The 22669-nt window shown below is 31.3% G+C and overlaps 2 protein-coding genes across 2 annotated transcripts; both read left to right on the forward strand.

Annotated features, from left to right (window-relative positions):
* The first annotated feature begins 714 nt into the window (after nt 1–714).
* On the forward strand, nt 715–1845 carry LOC114184337. The gene is made up of 3 exons (XM_028071649.1): nt 715–1277; nt 1425–1572; nt 1678–1845. The coding sequence occupies exons 1-3, from the start codon at nt 715–717 to the stop codon at nt 1843–1845; spliced, it is 879 nt and encodes a 292-aa protein (XP_027927450.1).
* Nucleotides 1846–5573: 3728 nt separating this feature from the next.
* LOC114183612 (sulfoquinovosyl transferase SQD2-like) lies at nt 5574–10659 on the forward strand. The gene is made up of 11 exons (XM_028070691.1): nt 5574–6212; nt 7086–7152; nt 7341–7411; nt 8071–8188; nt 8277–8350; nt 8831–8886; nt 8975–9058; nt 9192–9279; nt 9360–9437; nt 9588–9644; nt 9772–10659. Exons 1-11 carry the CDS (start codon nt 5854–5856, stop codon nt 10259–10261), a joined length of 1542 nt encoding a protein of 513 aa, XP_027926492.1. The 5' UTR covers nt 5574–5853; the 3' UTR covers nt 10262–10659.
* Nucleotides 10660–22669: the final 12010 nt, after the last annotated feature.

Consider the following 22669-nt stretch of genomic DNA (forward strand, 5'->3'; position numbering starts at 1 on the left):
GATTCATTGTAACACATAGCTCGGGGGTGAGCAGAGGTATCCACCACAAGTGCAAGCGTCCGCTGAATCCGACCAGATTATATGTAATACGGATGAGTCGAGTCGAGTCTTAGTGTATTGATAGAAAGGTCATAACATGCTCGGTTGATATATGTATTTAGAAATGTGAAAGTATTTCTGATTACATAGATGAAATCTTTTTGGCTCTAGCTTACCCTTTTGTTTGTTTGATTATCTTGTATGTGGTTCTTCTCCTTTTGCGATGATCATCAATTTATTGATGTGAGCAGATGCGAGAGGTACTCGCAGTCAACAGGGAAATGGTGACTCCGCTGCTTAGCCATCTGGGCTGGATTTGTCCACTCTGGGCTTTCCTTTAGGGCCACGGCCCATATATTATCTGTTATCTTAACATTTCCCAATTTTATTACTGTTGAATATGTGTATCTGGTTCGTTTTGGCATCGTGGTGTGCCTTGGATTGTAAGGAGTGGTGTTTAAACTCTGAGATTGTGCTAAGATAACTTCTACGTGACGTTTCCTTTTAATTTGGTTTATTAGTTAAAATGGGACGTTACATTTATGGTATCAGAGCGGTCATTCCTTAGGTCTGTGGACTTGGGTGTCCGCTTAGCTTTTTCTGTGTCTTCTGAGTGTTCTTAGTTAAATTCTTGCCTTTATCAAGCCTAACCAAGTGATTTTCTGCTAGTGAACTATGACACCTCCTCGTAGGACTCTGCAATCATCTCAGGATAACATACCTGATATTGCCAGGGCAATAGAGGCGATGGGAGCTGCTATGACGCAGCAAAGCACGATGATGATGCAGCAACACGAAACATCCATGCAGCGACAGACAGTATCGCTTGAGCAGCAACAGCTGGTGATGCAGCAGATGGAGGCTGCGAGGGTAGCTATTGAGGATGCCCACCAGCAGCACATGGAGGCCCTCTGCCAGTTGGAGGAGACCAGGATGGCTGCACTTGCCTATGGTCCAGAGCCACGACCTGTAGCCACGGAGTGGAGTTTAGAAGATTTCCTGAAGCACCACCCAACGATGTTTTACGGGAAGACTAGTCCTGATGCCACAGATCAATGGCTGAAGGACCTAGAGCACATCTTTGATGCGAAGATGTGCCCCGCGGAGAACAAACTGGCGTTCTCAATGTATATGCTCACAGGGGAGGCGGAGCATTGGTGGATCAGCACCAAATCCATCTTAGAGGAGAGAGATGAGCCGGTGACATGGGAGGCTTTCAAGGAGAGATTCCTCTCTGAGTAATTTCCAGACAGCATTCGGTATGCCAAGGAGGTGGAATTCCTCTAGTTGACTCAGGGGGGAAAGACCGTGGCGAAGTACGTTGAGAGATTCAAGCACCTCAGTCGTTTCTACACACTGCCACTTGATGAGGAGTGACGATGCAGAAAGTTCAAGAATGATCTCCGTGGTGATATGCGCTTGATGGTGGCTCCCTTGTCCATCAAGGATTTCGCTACTCTGGTGGAGAAGGCTAGAGTTATGGAGAAGATAAAGCATGAGGTGGAAGGTCAGCAACCACAACAACCACAGAGAGTAGGTGGACCATCTGGGTCCAAGCCCAAACATGAGGAGCGGAGGAGACCATATGACAGGCCTCACCATCAGCCTCAGGGGTCTAAGAGCTTTTTACCTTAGCAGGGTCGGGTACAATGCTATATATGTGGAGGTCCTCACTTGAGGAGTGCTTGCCCACGCATGGAGGGTTACCGTAGATGCAACAACTGTGGCAAGGAGGGCCACTTTGGGAAGGACTGTCCTGCTCTTGCTAGGGCAGCGACACGCCCTCCAGTCCAGACTTTCCACTAGCATCAACGGAGAGACAGAGGCAACAGGCCTCAAGCGACAGGTCGAGTTTATGCCATGACAGGAGCAAAAGCTGCAGGTTCAGGTAACCTCGTGATGGGTTATTATTTGATAGCTAGGATGAAATGTTGTGTGTTATATGATTCTGGAGCGACACACTCTTTTGTGTCAGACGCTTGCATGAAAAAGTTGGGTCTGTCGGTGTGTGAGCTGTAGTGTGAACTTGTGGTATCTACTCCGGCATCGGGTTTGGTCAGGACGTCGTCCTTGTGCACTAGGTGTCCAGTGGAGGTAGAAAGGCGCAAATATAAGGTGAATCTGATATGTCTGCCTCTACAAGAATTGGAAGTGATCCTAGGAATGGATTGGCTCTCTGCCAATCGCATCCTTATAGACTATATATATATATTACAGATTTCGACTTCCGTTAATATATATATTTCGGAAATTGACTTTCAGTGATATATTTTGATTTCCGGTGATATATTTTAATTTTTGGAAGTCGACTTCCGATAATATATTATAGCTTCCAAAAGTTGACATTCAAAAGTAAATTTGGAGATGTAATGTCTGTGAGTTTCCTTAAATGATCAAAGAGTTGTTTGAAAATTTAAAGAAATTTCAGAGGTGCAGAAGAAATACTTGGAGGTGTAGGAAGAAAGATAAGAGGCCCACGGACAAGGAAGTGAAAGGATACAAAAGCCCATCTGGAATAAGTGGATTAAGTTTATCTAAAAGAAATAAAGAAATTTAAAGTTGAAAATATCTAAAACAAAGTGTGAGTTATATCAACTTGCAAGTCTTTCTGGTTTTCAATAAATACTTCTTCTTTTTAGTTTAAAAGATTATAGTAATGTTATGATAATTTTAAAATTTTGAAAATAAATCCTTATATGTTTAACCTCGTTAAACGCTACCAAATATTATTCACATCATATACTTTTTGTGGGAATTTCTAATTATTTTATTCCTACATCTTTTGTTTCTTATTTTTCACAATTATTATTATTATTTTCATTAAAGAGATTATTCCAGAATTCCTTAAGGGCATGAAAGGTAGAAATTATTGGTAGGTTCTTTTGCACATGTGTTTGGAATTTTCCATACATTTTTTTTCCACTCGTTTAGAACGTTACATCTTGTGTGGATAAAAGAAATGCTACTTTTTTTTATCTCATTCTATTTTTATTTTTTTCTTATAAAGAAGTTTTAGTTAAGAGGCTGATAAGATAACTGGTTTTTGAAACAAGAAAAACAAAAGTTCTACCGATGGTTAAAGGTGATGCAAAATTAACAAATTAAATTTGAAAAAGAAAACACTTGCTTTATTAAATTGGTAATAAATTAAAAACTTACAATTGGTTAAACATTACAAAAAAAATTATATTAATCTTATTGAAATGGAGGTGGAGAGTGACTAAACTTCTTAGAATTTGAATTTGTTTGATGTAATGAGTTGGTGGACCTTTTTATCTATTGTTTTAGCATAAACAATTTTTTATGAACAAGTACTGGTATCAATTTGTAGGTGGACAATCTTTTACAATAGAATTATTAGCATGTAATTTTTTTTATCAGAAAAAGAATATATATGTAATATGGAACATTTAGAGTACCCCAACCCATACAACCATATATACAATACTAAAAGAAATTATATAATGAGTTACTGAACTTTAACATTTCTTATTATTGTTTACAGCAATACCTTCAAGAAACATCCTACTCCCACATCTCTTTATACATATATTTCACAAAAAAGGAGTGAAATTTGTAGGTTGATCATGATGAATTGTAGTAGCAACTACCCTCCTATCCCACATATCCCATACCTTTCTAACAAATGTACAAGAAAAGAAAAGAATAAATGGGTAGTTGTCTTCTCCTCTACACCACATAAAGCACATGCCATATTCCTAAGCAAAGAATTGTGCAGATGGTATATCCTTGATTTCTTAGAATAGGTTGAAAAATTAGATTCTTTTCCACTAAGATTATCCTGTCATGTATGCTGACTTAATTGAATATGATTTTGTCTCTTCATATTTCCACACCCATATATGTCCTCCCTATCTTTAGATACTAAAATGTTTTGAATAACTTGCGTAAACACCTTAACCTGGTCTTTTTCCCAATCAAACCATTCCCGCCTTCATTATACCCCACCCACTTCCAAGTATCTGATTTCATTTTCCAACCCTCCCAACTTTTCCATTTTTGTTATTTGAGTATGCATACAATCTAAGGAATATCAATTGAATCCTCCCAAAAATTTATCCTATTACCTATACCTAATTTCAATGCTACGTTATTATCACACCAATTTCTCTTTTTTTTAAGTAGGATATTTCCTCTAACTAAATTGGTCTATTTTAAAATGAGAGTGTAACACAAATCGGAAATTAAATGTTAGGTTAAATCATTTCAAAGGTTCCCAATTTTGGAATGAAATTTCAAGTAGGTTAGGTTCCCTTTTTTTATTTGATTTAAGGTCCTTATTTTAGAAAATTCATCGCAATTAAGTATTTTTTGTTAGGAATACACTAACTATGTTAACTTTGTGTTACGTGTTAGCACATATTTTTTTTAATTTTTATTTTTTAATTTTTTAAAAAAAAATAATGATTGTCACATGTGAATCTGACATTGTGCCACGTAACAGAGACAATGTGATTTGGCAGTGACAGTGACACATGCCACTATTGGATGTAACAAGTTTTAATGTAGTCCTGTATTTGTTATTTTGTCTCAATTTTGTCCAAATTTTTTAAAAACTTAATCAAGATTTTATTTTATATAAATGCCACAATAATATTTCTAACCAGATTAAGTTTTTATTTTACATTGAACTTTATTTAAATATTGTTTCAAATTTTTATATATCAATAATTTATAGACAAAAGTTAGAGTTGGTTTAAAAATAACAACTTTATAAATTGAATTGTAAAGTTTTAAATAAAATATATTTATTTTTAATTGTTATAAAATTGTTTTAAAATTTTATATTTGAATTTATAAAGTTTTTATTTTTAAAGCAACTTTAACATTTATCTCTAAATTATGAATATAAATTAAATTCAATAAACAATATACATTTAAATAAACTTAATTTTGTTAAAAATATCAATTATAATAAAAATACCAAATTAAGAGAGAAAATAATAAATATAGTGACTATATTGAGACTTTTCACATCTAATAGTGATACGTGATACTGTGATGGTCAAATCATATTGTTTCTATCACGTGACACAACGTCAAATTGACATGTGTCAATTTTTTTTTTAAATTAAAAAAATAAAAAAATTTAAAATTTAAAATTTAAAAAACTTAAAAATAAAAAACTACGTACTTACATAATTAATATCGTGTACTATTAACGAAATAATTACAACAAATTTTTCAAAATAAATACCTAATTAAGTCAAATAAAAAAAATGTAGATTTTATTAAAAATAGAACTTTCGAAACCATTTAACCTGAGTATTATTATATCTTATCTGTACCTAAATTAAAGTACTCGTGAAGTTTGACCATAACTTAAATATATGACATTATACTTGATCCTAACCCACTTAATCCAAAAATTACAATGTTAAATGGACATATGAACTTATTATTACGATCTTAAGTAGTGGATTAAATGGAAGTCAAAACCAATACCCACCATAGTGTAACAAATTGTGTTTGTGATAAAATGTCAGTGATCTGCAACAATTATGCACACAAAATAAGCTCCTTTGCCACCACCGTTAGGAGGGAGAAACAGAACCTGTTCATAACTTTTTCACTGTGCCTGAATCGTTTCTCAGAGGGTGGAGTAAGAGAATTTGTCTTATAGAGAAAAAAGTGAATAATTTGTAATAGCATTATTATACCTTCATCCGTATATTCCTTTCCAACTTCGTTGGATTATTTTCTCTCTTCCGACACAACCACTTTAGTAGGATATTATTCTATCCAAATTCAAAAGCTTGTTCCTCGAACATCGTATATAACATCTTTACAACCATGAAAGCCACTGCAATCACTACAAATCCCTCCTTTTCTCCACCCTTTTGTTCATCTGCCACTACCCCTTCTTCTTGTTCCTCGTCGTCTTCTCCGCATTCTGCTCGATTTCAACGTTTTAAGTCCTCAGGATTAAAACCCATCACTCTTTCTTGCAGAGAAGCACGGTTGTGCTCTTTGCAGGGGTTGAAAGCTATGAGGGGTAGAAAAAGTTTTGTGCTTGAGGCTGGAAACATCACCACGGCAGAGGTTGATTCTCATGGAGAAGGGGAGAACGAGGGTGCTTTGCTCGGCTCCGAGAACGATAACAATTCAAGGCCTCGGAGAATTGCTCTCTTTGTTGAACCTTCTCCCTTTGCGTGAGTCCCCTTTGTTGCTGCTTTTAATTTGCTCTTGGCTGTGGTTAGTGTTCAACGCTTCATTGAATGTGGGGTGTTTCATAGACCGCGTTGCCTTTTGCATTGGTTGTTTTGCTTCTTGATTTGTTCTTTCTTGGTGTGTAGTATGTAATGCCATGAAGGCAACTTAAGAACCGTCATAACAGGGCAAATGTCATGCTGTGCTCAAGGAATCAACTTGGTGGTATGGCTTGACTTTATGGCGTTTGATGAATTGACCAAGTTAGTGTGTAGTTTTATGTTAAGTGACATGCCCTTGGTTTTAAGTTGCAGCTTGCAACTGCAATTTTTGCCGTAATGTTGAGGTGTTTTTGAGGTCTCTGCAATTGTAACTGTTGCATTTGTCCACAATTTTTCGCAATATCGCGAATCACATTGTTACTGGGACTGTATCTCAATCTCTAGTCATGGGATTTTATGATGCCAAAGTTCCACATTTGTTTAATCGGAATTTATGTATAGGATAATGTGTTGATAACACTATTGAAGATCATGTGTCCACCACAGATAGGGTGGTCCGTTGGAATTAAGATTGTGTTCAATTGATTAGTGTATTTTAACAATCAGAAACGTTTGATGTTACCAATTTTACTGTGCTGCATCTTAGGTTTCCGAATACTTGGTGTAAAATACTGTTTAGTATATGAAAACATGTACGTACCTATACATTAACTGTAGGAAAGTTGATGAGATGAGCAATTGCTCCATCGAGGTTCTCTGGCTCTCTTCATTGCATTCCAAATAAGTTTGAGCTATACTTTGCATTATTCATTCTTCGGAAGATGTGTGGTATTAGCAGCATATGAATTCAGGAAAAATGTGTCTATTTTGCAGATATGTCTCAGGATACAAAAACCGGTTTCAAAACTTCATCAAATGCCTTCGCGAAATGGGAGATGAGGTAACTTTTTGTACTTATGTTTCTATGTACGCACATGTTTATTTCCTTTATATGAACATTATCGAAAAAACTCAAAATTAGATTAGATAGCTTCTGCGCGTTATAGTCATAGTGTTTAAACATTTGTCCTGTATTTTTTTTTTCTTTTACATCACATGCTAACTGTTATGTTTATTTGTCTGTTATAGGTGATGGTTGTGACAACACATGAGGGAGTGCCCCAGGAATTTTATGGAGCCAAATTAATTGGATCTTGGAGGTTGCTAACACTGATCTCTTTAAGTTTCTTAGCTCATTTTTCACTTTCTCAATCCTTTGTTCTACTTGAAATACTAATTTTTTTCTTTGAATCACAACATTTTATCTTTCTGTCGTGAGGTTAATTATTGTTTCTTACTTTTATTCGTTGAATATATTTGTCAACTGTCATTCCCTTGCCTCATATTCTGCTGTTATATATTTGTGCACTCAGTCTTAAATTTTCTAGTATCATCACTTTATGATTTTTTATATTTTGATATCCGATTTTAGAATGTGAAGACATTTTGACATTTTCCACTATCATCCCTTCCTTGTATTATTGATTCAATTTGAGATGCTCTTTAAGGATATGATTACTGTTGTGGATACGTATGAGGAGATATCTGTGCATGAATTACACAGTGGAGACCCTATCATAGAGTTAATGTAATAATCTCAAGAATCATAAATATCCTAATGTACTTACAAGATTTTCTATGTGAATAAGAAGAGAAAAAGAAGCATATGAAATTTGTGTTTATAATCATTGTAATTTCTTTGTTTTGCAAGATTCTACTGGTCTTTTTACACAGTCAACACTTTTTCCTGCAACTAGCACGACCATGCTTTTTTTACTAACAATTTCCATTTAAACCAAAAACACAATGAGAAATGCAGCTTTCCCTGCCCTTGGTATCAGAAGGTACCCCTCTCCTTAGCACTTAGTCCAAGAATAATTTCAGAGGTAGCCCGGTTTAAGCCTGACATAATTCATGCATCATCGCCAGGCATAATGGTTAGTCTGCGATTCTTCTATCTTATTTGTTAATGTCGTATAATGACTAATTTGTTGCATAACATATCTACTGCTGGTTTAATTTCAGGTTTTTGGAGCTCTTATCATTGCAAAACTTCTGTGTGTTCCTATTGTCATGTCCTACCACACCCATGTACCTTTGTGAGTACTATTCAAGTTACATATTTTCTGAATGGATTCATCATTTTAATTTGCATGTTGTTAACTCTTCTGTAAGTATACCAAATTGTATAAGCAATAATAATGGAAAGTTTAGGTATCATTTTCTAACAGATTCGTGTGTGTTTAACCAATGTGCGATTTTACTAGTTTTTGATTAAAGACTTCAATTATATAACCTGACTAGGATAAAGACTCATCGAGGTTGAATTTCATGAACTTATCTCAGTACACTTTCTCTAATCAATATATCTCTAATCAATATAACCAAAATGAGAAGAGTTCATATTCATAGCATGAATACACATAAAGAGGTTCAATGCATGATAAAACAAGTTATTATCACACTTATCACATGTGACTTCCTTTTATATTTATTCTGATATGACATGATCCTATGATGTCAGAACTGGTCTATGTTAAATCATGTATTACTTATGGCTGATCTTGTTTAGTTTTCAGGTATATTCCAAGATATACCTTTAGCTGGTTGGTGAAACCCATGTGGTTGATCATAAGTATGCATACTCTCTTTCTTATTCTTTCTAATTTGGACTCAAATATCGGTAAACATAACATTAATTTTATTTTTTTTTGTTGATGTAGAATTTCTTCACAGAGCAGCTGATCTGACTCTGGTTCCATCTGCTGCCATAGCGAGTGATCTCCTAGCAGCTAGAGTCACAGCAGGTGAACATAGAATCCTCCCATTTAGTCTTTCAGCTATTCTTAATTGGTAATAACATCTGAAAATATGCATTTCTTGGTATGCCTACTATTATGCTGCAAAATTTTGACGGAGTCGTTCCCTGTTGGAACCCAGCTAACAAGATTCGTCTTTGGAACAAGGGTGTTGATTCTGAAAAATTCCATCCCCGATACCGCTCCTATGAAATGCGGTTAAGACTAAGGTTTGGACTATCCTTTTTCCTTGTGTTCAGGTTTTGGTAATGATGGCATTTCATCATATCCTTAAACATTTGTCCTGCAGCGATGGTGAACCTGAGAAACCCTTGATAGTTCATGTTGGACGGCTTGGAGTAGAGAAGAGTTTAGATTTTCTGAAAAGGTGAAGTTTTCATAACTTAGAGAAGTATTTGCATTCAAGATTTCCAATCAATCTTAAAAATTCAGCATATAAACTGGAACAGCAGCAAAAACTGCTTGTTGTTGGTTATTGATTTACTAAAGCTAAAAGAGCACTCGTTGCCTTTGGCAGAGTCATGGATAGGCTTCCCGAAGCTCGAATCGCTTTCATTGGTGATGGACCATACAGGTGACTAGTTCTGACAGTGACACCCCTTCTATTATATATATATTTTACTCCTCTAACTCCATAGATAAAGCAATGTTAAACATAAATAAAGAGTTTGCAAGTTCTAGTAATATGAGTTAACTACCAGGGAGGAGCTAGAGAAAATGTTTGAAGGCATGCCTGCAGTGTTCACTGGAGTGCTAAGAGGGGAAGAACTGTCCCAAGCATATGCTAGTGGAGATGTGTTTGTCATGCCTTCAGAGTCAGAGACACTTGGTTTTGTGGTTTTGGAGGCCATGTCTTCAGGAATACCTGTGGTGGCGGCACGTGCTGGAGGTATTCCTGATATAATCCCAGCAGATCAAGACGGAAAAACTAGCTATCTGTATAATCCTGGAGATCTTGAAGATTGCTTGAGTAAACTAAGGCCACTTTTGCACAACAAAGTGTTGAGGGAAACCATGGCAAAAGCTGCGCGTGAAGAGATGGAGAAGTATGATTGGAAGGCAGCCACACGAATGATTCGCAATGAACAATACAATGCTGCCATTTGGTTCTGGCGCAAGAAAAGAGCTCAACTCTTGAGACCCTTCCAATGGCTGGCAAAACGTTTTTTCCCTTCACCACAAGTAAACTAAGGTAATCCAACTTCACCTTCCAAGCTTAGGCTGGTTCCGTTCCTTGCTTACTTGCATAGTATTCATTGAAGACTTGTATTAGATAAATGTGTAGTTGATAGTTTAATGCATTCATTTCTTTTTGAATGTAAGGGAACATACATTATAGTGGCTTGCATCCTATTTTGTGCCATTGTGCTTATATTCTTCCTTCATCTTCTTCTTCCTCCACCGCCATCAGTGTCTCTTCTTCCTCCTCTACTGGTGCACCCCTCTCCCCCACTTGACCTTCTTCTTCCACTGACACCTCTTCCACACTCATCACCTTCTTCCTCCTCCGGCATCCTTCTCCCCCACCTTCTAACAAAATAAAAAATGCATTGGATTCCACATGAATACAAAATTTATATTTTAGAAGGAGCAATTTGAAAAACAAAATTTGTATTCTGAATTTTATATTTCAAAAATGTCCCTGGATATGTATTTTGGAATTCAAAATAAAAATTCTAAATTAAAGGGTAAAATTGGAATTTTAGAATATATATGAGAGGTGCAAGAAGAATCAACCTATTCTGAAAACACCAATCTTGTAGCATCATAGTAAATCCAGTCCAACCATATAGAAACCACTTTATCTCCTTCGGCTAGTTTCCTGAAAGAGATAGGTCCATTTCTTCCCGCACCTCCATAATTTTGACATGTACTCATAATTTTTTGTATTCGGAATCTAAAGTACAAATTTTTGTATTTAGGTTGTATATTTTGGAATAAAACACACACACACACACACACACACACATATATATATATATATATATATATATATATATATATATATATTCTGAATGCACAATATGAAATATAATTTAAAGTATAATTTTTTATTTTGGATTATATATTTTGGAATGCAAATAATTGTATTCTGAATTGTATATTTTAGAATTCAAGATTTACATTTTCAGTTCTAGAATTTAAAATACAAGATATTATGAACGTGTATCAAGAAATATATAAAGGTGAAGTAAGATGCTGCCAAGACATAAAATTCAATGAAGGGATTCACGGGCTAAAGCAAAAGTTCAAGGTTTCCAGGGTACTCTTTTAACTAAGTAGGTTTCATCCTGCACCCTCAACTTTTGTTGCATTCCATTTTACCCATACAAAATATATATTAAATAAATAATTAATTAATTATCTTACGTGTGATATGGGGTGTATGAAGTATGAGTTTTTGAATTCCGGTTCAAAATCCCACTGAATTACGAAATCCAGTTAACGATACAGTTCTTTACTGCTAGGAGATCTTCAATCTATCATGGTTTACATACAGAAACAACTGGTTCCATATATGATATAATTCCTCCTTCTATACTCATATATCACTTCAATTTCTTACACAGGAAAGAAGTGAAAAGATAATAGCCATGAAATCTAAATGTGTATCTAAATTTCACATTGGCTAGAAATGAGAAAGTAGACCACTATTATATAAGGATAAAAACTCATAAATCCATCGGATGGTCTTGGGTTGAGAGTGGTGTCAATTCCTTATGTGTGAGTTGGACTCATGTTCATTGGTGTTAAATCTTTCCGGTAATCCTTTCTCGAAATATTCAACAGGGATATCAAAGTCTGAGTTAGTGTGTTTGGTTGTTTGACAGCAAAAGGAAATTAGCATGTTAAGTGTAAAGTGCCATATAGAACATGATGAAGGATTTGGTAACATGGAAGCATGCAAAACGCGGGTATGGAAGAAGTAAGGCCATAACACAACCAAAACCACTAAGTGCTAGCTGCCAAACGAAGAGGGTGCATCAGAGGATCACTGTGAAACTTAGTCTGCATAAAAAACACAAGAAACTGATCCGGAATATCCTTGTCTCTGTTATTTGGAAATCCGGTATGTGTTAAGTTTGTCATTTGTGGACCGGATTCTGAAATCCATTAAGGTGTGGAATCTCCAGATTTGGAAATTTTGTTTGGTGCGAAATTCAGTGAGTGAATGTACAGGATTTGGAAATCCGATTGTGTGGGCACCGGATTGTGAAATCCGATTTTTGTGAGTGTTCATCGAATTTGGAAATCCAATTGAGTTAGAAACCCTTTATACCAGAGATTTCGAAATTTAGTTATGTGGCAATTATACTCATCAAAAAAATTAATCAGATTTTTTGTTTCGATTCACATCACATCTCCCGAATTTCTTATGCATTTAGTTTTTCCGGATTATGTTATCCGCTTTGTTATGATTAAGAGGGTAAAATGGGAAAAAGGAATAGTTTGAAGATGCAGGAAGAAAAACATGAGATGCAGGAAGAAGTGTCCTTTAATTTACAACATGTAAATAATTTTTAAAATCCTTCAGCATACTCTTAATTTAACAAAAAATCACTAAAGAACTGGACAACAAAATTAATTACATCGACTTTTTATGCTTTATGATGTTTTCAATACTTTCCCTTTTCAAGGGAAAATAGGGAGATGGAGAAAAGAAAACAGCCATTTGTTCTGTCTCCATTGCTTTCCTTCAAAAGTGCAAAAAATGAAATGCATGAAGAAAGTTAGCATCTTTTCACTGTCATAATGGGATCAGTCTTTTGATAAGTAAATGATCCTCATCAACTATAATCACATTCCATATAATTATTACAACCACTCTAATATTGAATCAAAGTATAAATTATTAATTACACTTTTTGTGGTGTCTAGTAATTCACGTGCAAGAATATGGTGAGATTACTCATTCAGGACTAAGTTTTACTTTGATTTCACCTTTTGTGTAGACACTTTATTATTATAAAGTAATTTAATTATCTTCATTTTTTCTTAAACGTGTAGAGGAATGGAATCTTTCTCCAAGCATAGATATAAAAATAGCACCAATTTGTATAGTAGGGAATTTTTTACAAGTATCAACGGTAAATATTTGATTGATAAACAGAATAATGCATGCTGAATCAATTGAATAGGATATCGTATTCTTATAGTAATTGTGATCAATAGATTCGATATAAGTGACAAATAATCTTGCATTTTAAATATGAAATTATGAGTTTAATGCCTAAATGTTTATAAAAAAAATATTTATTACAATATGATCTTTTGGATAACTTTTAGAAACTCTCAAATTAATATTTTTAATCTTTTTAGGAATACAAGAATGTAAAAGAAAACATAAATTGAGAGCGATTAAATATGTTTATGTAGAAGACGAGATCACAAAGGCCATATTTAAACGAACTTCTTCACAAATACTTATAGAAAAGAAAAATAAAGAAGAAAACTAAAAGGAGGTTCTCTCTAATTTAAAATTACCTTAATGAACTTCTTTATAGGTTAAAAAGTTAAAACTAACTAAAGTATAATCTAATGGGTAGAAGTTCTCTGGTATAAGTTTTTTTTTTTTATATATATTTTATATTTTAACACGTAAATAAATTAATTTTAACCTATAGATATTTGTTTTAAATTCTTACGGAGAAATTTATCCAAATGTACCTAAAGTATTAAGTATTATATTTAAAATATTCATTTGTTAAACATCTCAAATTTGTGAGATTCTTATTTATTAAGGAAGATCACATATTGCCTAGACAACACATAAACACAAGCTAAAAGACTAAATTCAATAAAAAAATATATGCCTAATATGCTTTTATTTTAACAGTTCATGTGTGCTTAAAATTTGGTTTTAATTGTTGGCCGTGTTTTGACATGAAACATCATTAGTTGTTTTATTTTATTTTATTTTTTTAATTTCATTTTGGTTTCATAAAACTTGATGGATTTAACTATTAATTCCAATCGACTAGAAATAAAATTAATTTATAGTATTTAAGTAAAGATAAATTTCATCTTTCTGAAACAATTTAAGAATATTAAATTATGTTAAATTAAGGGTAAGTTTTACTATTTAATATGATATCAGAATTATTCAAGATCTGTTTTAATTAAAATTTGGATTTATTGTGTTATTTAGTCTAGGTTTCCAAATTTGATATCGAATCTCGATTTCTAAATTTATTATCTTCAACTCAATCTGTTCCTTTTAATATGAGTTGACGGGTTGACCGTTAAACTCAGCTCGTTTTACCACCCTACATCGTTTTACCATCTTACATGAAGAGGAAAACTGAAAATTTTTCAAGATATTATCGTACTCGGTAGTGTTCAACCATATTCGTTCCTTTTGAAGTTGTTGGAAGGAGAAACTCAAGATATCTATACAAAATATTTAAGGAGAAATCTTTAAGGCTAGTAAATTAAAATTATTGTTGTAGTAGTGACCAAACATTTTAGCAACCATGTAAGTAACTTTGACTAGACTTATAACAATGCAGAATGGTCCTTCAAGCGTTTTCTTGTTATTAGTGACATGAAATTTGAATTGAAGCTATTGCAGCATGAAAAGGAAGAAACAAAAAAGAATTCCAGGCATATAATCATATTGCCTACGCAAATAAAAGAGAGAACAACTCACACAACCATATCAGCTTTTAGCATGTCATGGTGTTCCCCAACCATCCATCACTTTCTCAATAAAAAAGAACCCTACTGCATTATTTTAATTCTTTTCTTTTTCTTTTATGCATCATAGTTTACAAGAAATATGTCTCCTCAACAACACTTCTTTCTCCCCATTGTTCAAGTTTTATACTGCTGTCTAGAGTGGCATCCATGTTAGACAATCCCATCAACCTCACTTTTTCATTTAAGATATACAGATACTTTTCTAAGTAATTTTAGAATAAATACTTGATTAAGTTTCAAGTTTATTGTAAATTTAAATATTTTTAATTTCGTTTTTACTGAATTTTCTTGATCTATTGAATACTTGAAATATTTTCAACTGAATTCATGTTATTTAATTATTTCATTAATTAGGTGACGTGATTGCCATTTTGTCTTTCCTTTTATTTAATTTATTCTTGCATGTTAAAAAAAAAATGTAAGTTTATGTGATTAGCACAAAAAATAATATTACAAATATGTGAAATAAGGAATGACTTTTTGCTCTTATTAAAAACGCATAATAAGGATAATTTCAATAATAATGGTGATATGACCAATCTTTTGATCATTCTAGTTCATCACATGGAAGACATACGAAATCTCATATTTTTAATACGTAGAGTGTTGCGGGTGGCAGCAATTGTTCTGTGATGGAGGTTGAGTAGATCGAGTCACAATCGAATCATGGTGTTTGAATTTATACGTTCTTAAGTAGAAAGAATTGTGCCTTGACTAATAGCTATAGCTTTTGGTCAAGCCATAAGCACTCGATTCAACATAAAGAAGTAATTAAGATGAGAAGTAAGATAATACCATATCACCCACTTAATAGAAAAATTAAATGGCGCATTGAAAAATACAAAATTTTATTAGATAATCAATAGACAAAAAAATTTTAATAAAATCTCAATTAAAATTTCCAATTTTATAAGAGGCTTGAAACTTAATTAAATAAAAAGTAAAATATTTTTTTCATTCATATATAAATTAACCGATTAATGATAATCATTCATTCAAATAGATCAATCAACTTATATCGCCTTTGTTGATCAAAACACATTCATCATAAGAGGTATTATGACATTTTAATTTAATTTGTGAGTTTCATCATATAAGACTCATATTATTTTATTAATATTTATTTAATTGTCATAAATTTATATTATATTTTCAAAGTAGAAAAAATACTTATTTATTCTTATGATTTAGAATTTCGATTTTTTATCATTTCAGTATATTTTAATGAAAGAATCTTAGAAGATCACGTACGCCTTAATTTATATTATGGCTGAATGTATAAATTTTTCAATAGAAATAGTGTTGAAGAAGGAATTTTGTTATTTATGATGGTGAAATGTTTTAAGTGGCGTTATTGGTTTTAGTGGGTGGGACCAAAACTGTAGGTGGAAGCATAGTGACGAGTATTGTAGCTTTAACAAAGTTTGCAAAAGCAACACCAATTTTAGTGCCTACAATTAGTAACACCAATAACAAAAGCACCCACAAATCAATAATTCTATGCCTACACTGATTTTCTTTTTCTATTTTTATCTATTTTTGAAGCCTCCAAATTGTAGTATTTCGGGAAATATCACCAACCATGAAAAGCCACAATATTATATATGAGAACCTTTTTATTTAAAAAAAAAACATGCCATTTACTCCTTATTTATAATATTGGCTTAATACTTTTTTTCATGGGAGTCAATTTTTTTTTTATCATGCATCATAGCAATAAATAAGATCAATTTCTTTAGATGCGAATGATTGCTAACATCAATTTTAATTTAATACTGATAATGAAAAAGTTTATTATGTGAGGTCTCAATATGAAATTTTCAATATCGTTTAGCTTTGGGTAAACTATGATCAATAATTAATGATTAAAAAATAAAAATATATAACAATCAATAACAGTTTTTTAATTATACCCACGTGTTATATATTTAGCACGAGTTGATGGAACACTTTTATGCTAGTAAGAACTCTTCTTTTAATTCTTGAAAAATATAAGGTTAAAAAATAAATTTTAAACTTAACTCATCTTTAAAAGTAAGTTTTAAATTTGTATCCTCATATATATATATATATATATATATATATATATATATATATATATATATATTTTTTTTTTTTTTTTTTTTTCTTTTTTAAATTGATTTTATCTTTAATCGATCTAGGACTTTTAACATTAAGTAACATCTGAAATTTAAAAGCAATAAACAATTTTTTAAAATTGAATTTAGTCAATTAAGTTATTTATCCAACTACATACTTGGAAACTTTATTATCAAATACGTGAAATGATACACCATTTGTCACTTTGATATTCCTTAGAGATGTTCTTTATAACATATTATCTACTAAATTTAAGATTTAAAAAAAAATTAAAATAAGTAATATAAACAAAAAGAAGAAGAAGAAATATGCTTATTTTTATTAAAAATGAAAATTTTCAAGTAAGCACAGCCAAATTAAGCATTAGTATTTAGAGTGTTAAAATAATTCATCCAACCCGCTTCAATCCAATTAATCACTAAATAAATTTTTGTTAACAAGATTGAAACTCTATTACTAAATCATTTCGATCAGTTTTAAGAAAAATAAAAATAGTGTATTATGTTTTAAGAATGGTTAAATATATTTTTTGTCTTTGAATTTTGACATAAAATTGGAATTCGTATATATTCAAAATTTTGATTTATTTTGATCTTCAAACTTTAATAATGAATGAATATAGGCATTTAATCCAATTATATTAAATGTTTTGGCATATCAAACATGTTTCCCAATTGAAATTGAACTGAGAACGTGTCAACCGATATAAACAACTTAATTATTATTTTGAAACATGTTATTATAAATGTATCATTTATTATCAATTAACTTAATTAGATTAACAAAATTATATTTATTCATTTTTAAAGTTTGAGAACTAAAATATATTAAAATTTTTAACATGAACAAATTCTAATTTTATGTCAAAATTTATGAAGTAAAAATATATTTAACTCTATTAAGAATTAACGAATTTAAAATTACTTTCAGATTCTCGTAGATGATTTCTAGTACCCAATACTTTATGCTGTAAAATTGGATTTTTTTTTTTTTAATAAATAGACAATACAGCATGAGAAAAAGAGAAACGTATTAAACACTATATACTAAAACTCAAGTTCTTTGGTTTAACCCAACCCTAAACCAAGACAATACTTTTGAATAAAATAATATTTCCTTAAATAAAAATATATAGTTATCACTCTATAAAAGTGACCAATTAATTACAGTCAACATATTCAAAAGAATTGGTTTTCACAGATCTAATTATTATACACTAAATGACTTTAGAAGGAGAGAATGACACATGTTCCACGCATACTATGCATTAGGTCATGTCAACACCAATATTGATGTTGGGTCATAAGATCTCAAGCCAAGACCATGTTTCAACATTAACAAAAGTTAGTGAACCAAAACACTCACTATTAAGATAAACTCAAAGTTTGTCCCTCACCGTTAAAATCAATCAGATGACGTCACTACACTTCTTTGTTATGTAAGTGATGAATTATACAACAAATGCTTGATGAAGACTTGCTACTAAAATACCTCTAATGTGAAGTTAATTAGTTTTCTGAAACCATGTGCACCATCTCTATGGCCCCAAATGCAATCACCACCATAAGTCACAAACCATAATTTAGACCAACATTCTTTTCATGTTGTCATGGACTTGTACATATTTTGTATTTAGTGTTTACATAAATTAGATTTTTCAATATTCACTCTAATCCAATAAAATAGAATGAATTTATAATCCAAATTTAATTGATTAAGATAAAATATATTTGAATTAAAATTAAAATACATTTTAATTAAATTCATTAGTTTTAAATTGGATTAAAACTAGATTGAATTCAATTTATCAATAAAATTAAATTTAGTAAAGATAATTTAATATATCTGACTATTAAGTTCATTGGATATAGATCGATCGATTTACCCTAATATGCCTAAAGACTTTAGATAACTATGGGTATAGAGAAAAAGTGACCTACCCACTTTTCTCCTAATTTCTATTTCAATAAAAGTTTAAGTCTTTCATGATTAAAAATTTCTCATTTCTATATTTACTAAAAGTTGAATATCTCATTAATAATTTGGTTTCAATATCTTACTCTATTACTTTATCCTAGTTCTTGCTTTGTTAGCTTTCGTTTGCTTGAATCTACCTTGTACAATACTTTTTAATCACTAAACCACACTATTTCAAGAAGAACATTATATGAATTCAAAGAATTTTAGATATGTTTGGAGAAACTCATTTTGAAGAGTTTCTAAATAAAAATAAATAAAATAAAAGTTTAATTCTTCTATAAATTAAGGTCATTTTATGTTTAAGTTAAAATGGTAAATAGTTGACTTAGTAGTATAATAAGCCTTAATTTTAGTATAATAATAAATAAGTTTGTCTTAGTAAAAGAAAACTTTAATTTTATTAATTTAGCTTTGAACTTAGTTATTTATTGAAATAATTAAATAGGTGTTTAGCATATAGTAATTGTCATGCGTGTTATTAAAAGGAAAATTAACGTTTAAACGGAAAAATTACTAATAATTTCAAATTTACAAAATAAAAAACAAAGAGTAGAAGAATCCTTTAAGGTTAATTGCATATTTACTTTATTTTTTCTTCTAACAAAAAATACATGACAACAATTATTAGTAACTAAACACGTATTTAATTACTTCTATCATTAATCAAGTTTAAACAAAATTAACAAAACTATTTTTTTGTATTAAGATTGTAATTTTTTATATATATACTAAATGAAATATAACAATATTTGTTACAAGGGATCAATTATCTACTATAAATTAGTTTTTATAAAAAAATAAACTTTAAGTTTAACTCAACTTCATAAAATTTTGGTTTGTAAAGTGAGATTTGCACCCACTAATATATTTTGAATTGATCTTATCTATAGTCGATGTGAGACTTTTAACACACTTTCTCACGCCGAACTATATATTTATATATATATATATATATATATATATATATATATATATATATATATATATATATATATATATATATATATCAAGCATAAGATTGGATATTAATGAGTGGTTTGACATCGGCTCAATGGGAATAGACTCTAATTATGACCCTGATATCATGTTAAAAAGTGAACTTTTTAAAAATCTAATTCTATCTAACAAACGGATGGGGGGTGAAACAATAGACCCAACAAAATACAAATTTTACTAACATATGTTTTAGTCATGACTTTGATACAATGTTAAAAAGTGAATTTTAATCCTAACTCAACCTCACAAAACTGACTTGTGAGGTTTGCATCCATTTATATATTATAAATTAACTTTATTCCTAATAGACGTGAGACTTCCAATAATTTTAATTAAAAAAAATGTCTTACATGGTTAACTACAATTTCTACGGATCAATTTCATTTTTTTTATAAAATCTTAGCATATAATTCGGGCCTAAAGCACAAATATAAAGCTGTTCCTAACCCACAATTTCCCAGTGATTGATGAACAGAATCCAACAGGTTACTGCATAGAAAAGTATAAGGTTCGAAGATAAAGAGATTGGGATTTGGAATTTGGAACTTAGAATTTGTTTAACAAGATGATCCGCTGGTTTATTTTGCAATGAATTAATTATTGATTAATGGAGAGGAAGCAAGTCAAAGCTAAGTGGCAAATACCAAAACAGGGTCATGCACTGAACATTATAAAGTATAATAAAATCACGATGCCCAAAGAGACAAGAAGCAAGAATAAAAAGAAAATTTCAGATGCTCGGAAACACAACAAAGTGAAAAGTGAGGAGAAAGAAGCATTTGATGCTCAAATTTGTGGCCTTTGCTTTCATCTATGGTCAAGATTCCGTCACAAACTTCGTTTGCCCTTGACTCTCATACACACATGAACATCAATAATAGTCAACTTATTTTTGCTATTATTTTACCAAACAAGTTCACTGAAACACCATATATTTATCTTAAAACCAGAATGTTTTCAAAACAAGTTTAGTGCACATTTATTTATGAATTTAATTAATTAAAACCATCTTAAATATGATTTTTTAGAATAATTGTTATAAAACTTTACAATTTTTAGTTACATAAATAACATACATTATTAGAAATTATATTTTTAAGTGTTGTTGGTGCTTTTCACTACCTGAAAATGAACTTTTATTTCGGGTGTAATTCTTTAATGCATACTTTCATTATGAAAAAGATAAAGTAAATAGTTTATTTTTATTATTATTATTATTATTATTTTATCCTAAACCTTTTAAGAGTTATATTTTTAGTTATTAATAAAAAAATTTGGTGGTCAAAATTCTTGAATTTTTTTTTTACTATTTTTATTTTTGGTCTTTGTCATCGAATAACAAATGTCAACCGATTACATAATGATTGTGATCAAGAATATTTAATAGTGTAATCGTGAATTCATTTCTGGTTAAACAAGCTTTTCTATAAATATTTTTTGGAAGAAAAAATAAAAAATATTAAATAACTTTTTTCTATGAACTAAAATAGTTTGTTTAAGATTTAATTAATATTTTGATCTCAATATTTATGAAATTTATTCGATATGTTTTTAAGTTTCTTTTCTCTTTTATTTGGTCTCCATTTTACTTGAAAAGATTGAAAGTAGTCATTTTTTTACTTAAATTAGTGTTAACACCGTTTGAGACCTGATCATATGTCATTAATTTAATTTCTTTTTTTATTTTTTTTTTTGTTTTCTTCTCCCTTCATCTTTCACCATTACTCTCTTCTCCACCACACACCTTCCATCACCACTCAAAGGTTACGAAACTACCACAAAGTACGACATCTTTCATATTTATAGATTTACTATCCGCGTGCTTTGCAAATAGATGGTATGCGAATAGATGAAGATCCTCAGCCATGCACTCTTCTCAGAAGACATTTTCCTTCAATTTCATTATTTCAACTCAATACTCACATTAATAATACAATCTAAAAATCGAAGGGATTTGAAAAGAAAAAGAAAGAATGAATGGGACTTGAGGTAGAAGGATGAAATAAGAATAGAAACAGATATGGAGGGTTAAAATTGTGGAGGGTAAAGAAACCTAAAAGAAGAAGAAAGAGAAAAAATGCTAGTGGAAGGGTGATGGAGAAAAGAAGGAGAAATGAAAAATGGGTGGTGGAAGGTAGATGGTAAGGAAGAAAGGGAGAAAGGAAAAAAAAAAGGTGGTGGATGGTGGAGGAAACAGGAGAAGAAAGAAAAAAACAAAAAAAAAAAATCTGACACAGTCTATTTCTAAAGGGTGTTAAATTTTTCAAAAAGTATTAATACAATTGAATTTTATTAAATAAAATAAGTACAGAAAAAAATTAACACATACATTGGAGCTGTTAATGTATGCATATTAAGTTGTAAAATAAATGATAATTTAAAATGTGAAACAAGTGCACATTTATATATCCGAGAGAAAAGTACCTTGAAGGAACTTTTCCTGCACGGAATCATGAAAAGCACAAGAGTACATTTATGTATCACTACGAAGAAATGCAGCGTGACTCAGCAATTCTGGACCAAGCATATGATGACATGGCTTAGTGCTCAAATCAACTGCTTCCACTTGCCTAAAAAGAAAAGCATGTGAGTGAACAATTCCTCCCTATCATAATTAACTCTCCCCACTACAATTCTCCTTCGATCTTCACTGTCAATACTCCTTCTCCACGTAAGATCAATACTCCAATTGTCAGCAATATGAGCATAAAATTAATCAAAAGTAACTCGTGGACTTTAATTAGGGAAAGCACATTCAACAATAAACTATTGCACATTTGTGGACTTTCACCTTAGATCTTAATGTCCACCAACTTGTACAAC

The sequence above is a fragment of the Vigna unguiculata genome, chromosome 5 (genome assembly GCF_004118075.2).
Source record: "Vigna unguiculata cultivar IT97K-499-35 chromosome 5, ASM411807v1, whole genome shotgun sequence".
Taxonomy (NCBI): Eukaryota; Viridiplantae; Streptophyta; class Magnoliopsida; order Fabales; family Fabaceae; genus Vigna; species Vigna unguiculata.

Excerpts from the sequence above, each read along its gene's own strand:
- LOC114183612 (XM_028070691.1), top strand. The coding sequence starts at position 5,854 with ATGAAAGCCACTGCAATCACTACAAATCCCTCCTTTTCTCCACCCTTT. Across the intron at positions 6,213-7,085 it reads GTTGAACCTTCTCCCTTTGC|ATATGTCTCAGGATACAAAA; the intron begins GTGAGTCCCCTT and ends TCTATTTTGCAG. Across the intron at positions 7,153-7,340 it reads TTCGCGAAATGGGAGATGAG|GTGATGGTTGTGACAACACA; the intron begins GTAACTTTTTGT and ends TGTCTGTTATAG.
- LOC114184337 (XM_028071649.1), top strand. The coding sequence starts at position 715 with ATGACACCTCCTCGTAGGACTCTGCAATCATCTCAGGATAACATACCT. Across the intron at positions 1,278-1,424 it reads AAGGAGAGATTCCTCTCTGA|AAAGTTCAAGAATGATCTCC; the intron begins GTAATTTCCAGA and ends GTGACGATGCAG. Across the intron at positions 1,573-1,677 it reads AACCACAACAACCACAGAGA|GGTCGGGTACAATGCTATAT; the intron begins GTAGGTGGACCA and ends TTACCTTAGCAG.